At 36.3% G+C, this 6,041-nt stretch overlaps 1 protein-coding gene across 4 annotated transcripts in view; it reads left to right on the forward strand.

Annotated features, from left to right (window-relative positions):
* DNM3 (dynamin 3) overlaps positions 1-6,041 on the forward strand; it is a 1,007,215-nt gene that overhangs the window by 334,023 nt on the left and 667,151 nt on the right. For all 4 annotated transcript variants that reach the window (XM_006867044.1, XM_006867045.1, XM_006867047.1 and 1 more), the window contains exons 5-6: positions 1,501-1,599; positions 2,193-2,353. In XM_006867044.1, the coding sequence (XP_006867106.1) occupies positions 1,501-1,599; positions 2,193-2,353 (260 nt within the window). The remainder of the gene's footprint in view (positions 1-1,500; positions 1,600-2,192; positions 2,354-6,041) is intronic.

Raw genomic sequence — 6,041 nt, forward strand, 5'->3', positions numbered from 1 at the left:
AGCATCGATGGAATCTAGCATGGCAGTGGTAGTGAGGTTCACCCAGGATTGGCAGTGTTTCATTCTGCTGTGCATAGGGTCACTATGAGTCGGTACCGACTCCATGGCACTTAACAACAACAACAACAACCATTATCTGAGAGTGGTATCAAGTAGAGAGTAACCATGTTCAAGTGAAATACTAATGTGCTAGACTGCAAAGTCAGTTTGAACCATAAGGTCAGCTGTTCAAGCTAACCAGATGTTCCTCGGAAACCCTATATAGGGTCACTATGAGTCAGAACCTACTCGATGGTGCCTAACAACAACAATCAAGTAGAAAGTAACCATGTTTAAGTGAAATACCAAAGAAATGCACTTGATAATATTCTTCATTCTTCATCTAATGAAGAATATAAAGGACAAATACAGTTTGTCTGACCTGCTACATAAAATCACTAGCTTCTTAAATTATTTTATGACCAAAAGAAACCTTGGAGGTCACATAAGAGAAAAATGGAGACCCAGGAGAGTTCAGTGACCTAACTTGAGACTAGAATCCAGGTCTCATAATTTCTAGTACTGTCTTCTTTCATTAAATCATATTTCCTTTTCTAAGGAACAAGGAATACTGTGAGCTTTGTAAGATTATTTTTGGTGATAGAATTATCTGAAATCTAATTTTCTTTTATTTTTTTTTTTACCTCTCCTGCTCAGTACATAAACCCCATAATAATTCTTGGTTCATGATATGCTTTCGTCATTGGTCTGTTTACTGTTATTTTAAAAAACAAACAAACAAAAAAACTTTTTATAGTGAATAAGGTGCTGGTTTACAGAGTAAATCAGTTTTCCATTCAACAATTCCTATACTTTTTGTGTCATTTCACTGATTGCAATCCCTGCAATGTAACATCTCTTCTTCCACTTCCTTCCTCTGTTTCCCATTTCCATTCATAATGCAATACATAAAAATGTTAAAGAATCCATATTGCATTGAGTACTGGGAAGAAAATTATAATGCATAATTGGTATGTGTAAATTTTACAAAAATAAACTCACTGATTTAGAACATATTCATTTCCTATTTTTCTCAAATAAATCAAAGGTTTTCTTATGAATAAGAGAGATTGCAACTCTCTTCTTCATAGAAATTCACCAAACTGGAGTAGTACAAAACCAACCAAACCAATTACCACTGGGTCAATTCCAACACATTGCAACCTTATATATAGGGTTGCTAATACTGTAAATATTTATGGGTTCAGATGGCCTCATGTTTCTCCTGTTGGAGCAGCTGGTGTGTTTGAGCTGCCAACTTTGCAGTTAGTAGCTCAGTGCCCAACCCACAGCACCACCAGCTCTCCTTAAACTGGCGTAGTGGTGCATAAGAAAACAGAGTAAGACAAAGAGGAACACGAAAAGGTAGAGAAATATGAATGCTGTACATTTAGCAATGAGATATCTAACCTTTGTTAGTTTTCTGCAAATTTAGTAATGTTGGTTTTATTTATGTTGTAGGTCTGAGAACTATTGGCGTTATTACCAAACTGGATCTTATGGATGAAGGAACAGATGCCAGGGATGTTCTAGAGAACAAGCTGCTCCCTCTCCGCAGGGGTAATTTGCAGGCCTTCCTTTGAGGATGTGGCAGGGATATGCTTGGGAAGCCTAACGGGAGGTTTTGCTTTAATGTCTCCTCATTTGCAAGGAACGGAATTATGATCAGTTGTAGTTTTTATGGACTGTTACAAAGCAACATGTTCTCAAATAATGTCTTAAAAATAATCCAAAAGGAGAACTATTCCTTAAAATAACAGGATAAGAAAACAGGAAAAGGAAAGGGGCTTGAAGGGAGGGTATAAATATTCATCATAGTTAGCATAAATGTATACTATTCTGTTTTAAGTCCGATTTATTTATTTTCCTGATATATAGCAAAACAGCCAAGAGAGAGAATCGATTAAAATGCATAGTGCTTTTAAAGGGAAGAGACATCATTGTATTAATGCCAAACAGTGATTGTCAGCCAAACCAGAGAGACCTTTGTCAAATTTTGATGTCTCTGATGCAGTTTTGTAAAGGAACCTAGACTTCAGCCTTTTAAAAATAATCTTGCCTTTCATACTCAGCTTGTTTGTAAACTTTGAAATTTCCCCAGGAACAAGCAACAAAAAGTGTCCCAAACTCCATAGGCTTGTATTTTGTTTCAGGTTACGTGGGGGTGGTAAACAGAAGCCAGAAGGACATAGATGGGAAGAAGGACATTAAGGCTGCCATGTTGGCAGAAAGGAAATTTTTTCTTTCCCACCCGGCATACAGACATCTTGCTGATCGAATGGGCACCCCACACCTGCAGAAGGTCCTTAATCAGGTAAAAATCAAAGTGTTTGTACTTAGTGTTCTTTCAAGCAACAAGGACATTTGTGAAATCATGTGATGACAGAAATTCATATTTCTAATTTTTAAAAATATTTTGTCCTTAAGTCATTCAGCTTAAATATGATTATTAAATATAATTAAGTAAAGATTTAATAATAATGAATATTTGGATCCATTTCATTACCATTCTCAGTAAATAAAATTCATCTGAATGTTGCTGAACAAAAACTCTTCAAAGCAGAAACACATATTCTTATAGAGATGGTGAACAGGAGTGTATGTTTTAGCACATGACTCTTAATTTGAAGTTATCTTAACTTAAACTTGTATGTCCCTGGAAATTTGATCTTTGGGATCTCTTTTTGAACTATCACTTTGTCATGATAGTTAGATTTTTTGATGAAATTTCTTTATGGATTCGTTTAGGATACATCTGTTTCATAACTTAAGACCTTTAAACAACAGACTCTAATTAAGAATGTGATTATATCTACTCTTTCCCCACAACAGATAGAATTGTGCCTTGAACCTCCCCACTTCCATGAACTCTATACACTTCGTTCAGTCAGTTAAGCCTTATTGAGTACAGAGATGTCTCCTGTTTTCAATATATTAATTACATTGACTCAATATGGTGAGCAAACTTGCTCATAAAGGAACATTAATGATTGAAATCTATATCTACCCCCTTCATGGAGCACTTCTAATCTATAACATACAGGGGCACTCCTAGTTAGAGTTGACTTGACTGCAGTGGATTTTTTTTGTCGTTGTTGTTGGTTTTTAGGGTATGCTTTCACTTTTGTTGTAGTGTGGCGACTTGCATGTTGCTATGATGCCAGAGGCTTTGACACCAGTATTTGTAAATACCAGCAGGGTGACCAACAGTGGACAGGCTTCTAGACTAAGACAGACTTAAGAAGAAAGGCCTTGTGATCTATTTCCAAAAATTCGTCAATAATAACCTTATGGATAATATTCAGTATGGTGCTGGAAGCTGAGCCCCAAGCTGAGCAGTTGGAAGGCACTCTTCAGGAACTGCAACAACGGACTACAAATACTGATCATCATGAAGGATGTAGCAGATCAGGGGATATAACATTAAGCACTCCTGGTATGGCACCCTAGGATAAGCACTCAACTTCAAGGTTGGTTTGAACTACAAAGAGCTATGGTGTAAACTCACCAGCTACTCCTCAGAAACCCTATGCAGGGTTGCTATGAGTCAGAACCAACTCGACGACACTTAACAACCACAACAGCAATAACAACAATAACTGCAGTGAAGTGAATTGGTAATTCAATGAGATATCTATTGAATATTCTGATTGTTAGATTCTTGAAAGTATAATTAGAGGTTAACGCAATAGTAGGCTTTGTGTAACATTGTATCTAAACTCTTTGGACAAGACTATTGAGTAAATTTTAGATAAAATGCAGTGGGATACTTCTGATTTAAGAGCTATATAGCACAGGCTAGTGTAAAGTTGTACTTTTAAATTAAGAGTAAATGCGTATTTGCAAGCTATGAGGCCAAAGTACGGTTGTATTGTTAAAAAAATATGAATATATTTTAAAATAGGGATACTAGTTTGTTATCCAGAAATCAGTGTTCCATCAATATATTAATCACTGGTCACATTCTGTTTTTAGATTATCCCTATTATATCTGTATTGACCCAGGAAAAGAATAAATAAACTTTTGATGAAAATTTACAGGAAAATCTAAATGTAAAACAATAAAGTTGAAAATGAAGTTATAAATCTTGGATTGGCTATTTGGTTATTTAGATGATCCCCAGATTATCGCATAATTGGATTCTGGAAAACTGGCTGACAGATTATAGATGAATGAAGTTTGTTTTAAGATCTCTTTTTTTTCTGGGGAATCACTTTGAAGAATCTTTATACTGAATTTAAAAGTAGGTTTATTTTATTGCTGATTCACTGTGTACCAACACTTGTGATGCTGGAGAGAGAGTTAGTTTCTATGGCAAAAACTTGAAAAGGACTTGACAATTTTGATGGACAGAAAGGAATTTCTGTGTGCCAGGAGGGCAGAGAATGAGGGGTGAGTTGTTGTAGGTAATGAGGCAGGAGATCCAGCAATAGCAGGATCCTGCAATGTTTGTATGCCAAGTTGAGGGTTTGACTCTTATCCTAAGAGCACTGGAGAATCATTAAAGGAACCCAGATAGTAGGGGAATGATACTATCAGAGCTATGTGTTAAAAAAGATTGTTGGTTGCAGACTAGAAGATCAATAGTAGACATAGGAAGACTAGTTAGAGGAGTTAAAGTGAAACATCATGATAAATTGATATTAGAGAAGACTATTCACGTTGAAAAAATTCAAATTTGAGAAATATTTAGGAACACTGAAAATTGATGATACTTTAACTCTAGTGAGTACTGGAGAGGTGAAATCAAAGATAACTCGAAGTTTCTGGATCATTTTGGAATTACTAAGATGAAGAAAATGAGTTGCTTGATGTGGATATGATGCTATAAGTTGAGGTTGAGGTGATTTTGATCTCTTGACATCAAAGAGAAGTCAAATAGATGATTAGATATCTGTGGAGCCAAGTCTGGTCTGGAGAAAGCACTTTGGCAATCACTGGTGTTTGGATGTTAATTAAAGCCATGGATAGAATGAGGTAGACTGAGGAGAGAGCAGAGAGTGAAAGAATAGAGGTGTAGAAATTAGAGTTGATAAATTCTAGCATTTACACCGCCGTTTGTCATATGTGTTGCTGTGATTCTGGAAATTATGGCACTGCTATTTTAAATACCAGCAGGGTCATTCATGGTGGACAGGTTTTAGTGGAGCTTCCAGACCAAGATAGACTAGAAGTAGAGACTGCTCCTGGTTGGTTTAGTGCCACTGAGTCTATTCCAACTTATAGCAACCCTGTATAGAGTTTCTGAGGAGTGGCTGGTGGATTTGAACCTGAAACCTTTTGGTTCAAACTGACAGTGCAATTGAGTGCTTATTCTAAAGCACCATACCAGGATTCAGTTACTGAAAATCTTATGAACATCAAGGCAACGTTGTCATATATAGACCTGGAAGATGAAAACATCCATGATAGCATCTGAAGATGGTCAGATACAGTGCCAGGAGATGAGTCCCTCAGGAACTATCTTGATGTACAATGCTATGTTAGGATAATATCCGTACACCTACAAGAAAGATGAGTTAGTACCACTGTTTTCAAATTTACACATCAACCAATAAAGCCAACAATGATGAAATTGAACAATTCTACCAACTTCTTCAGATTCCTGGTGTCATGCAGTGGGATCAGCATTGGACTTCAAACCACAAGGTAGACAACAATAACAAAATGGCCAAGATATGGAGTGATTCAGAAAGCATCAGAAGATGGAAGGAATAAACAAGAGTTCCTGTACCAAAAAGAATTGGTCTGTGATCAGCCATTTCAAGAGCTAGCACATGGTAAAAAGGCTACTAGACCTCATTGGAAGATTCAGCAAAGTGGCAGGATATAAGATCGATATACAAAAATCAGTTGGATTTCTTTTACCAAAAATGACAGCATTGAAAAGGACATTAGGAAAGCAATACCATTTACAATAGCCACCCAAAGGATGAAATATCTTGGAATAAATGTAAACAGAGAAACAAAGGACTTATACAAAGAAAACTACAAAACACTA

The sequence above is a fragment of the Chrysochloris asiatica genome, unplaced genomic scaffold (genome assembly GCF_000296735.1).
Source record: "Chrysochloris asiatica unplaced genomic scaffold, ChrAsi1.0 scaffold00100, whole genome shotgun sequence".
In the NCBI taxonomy this organism is placed as follows: Eukaryota; Metazoa; Chordata; class Mammalia; order Afrosoricida; family Chrysochloridae; genus Chrysochloris; species Chrysochloris asiatica.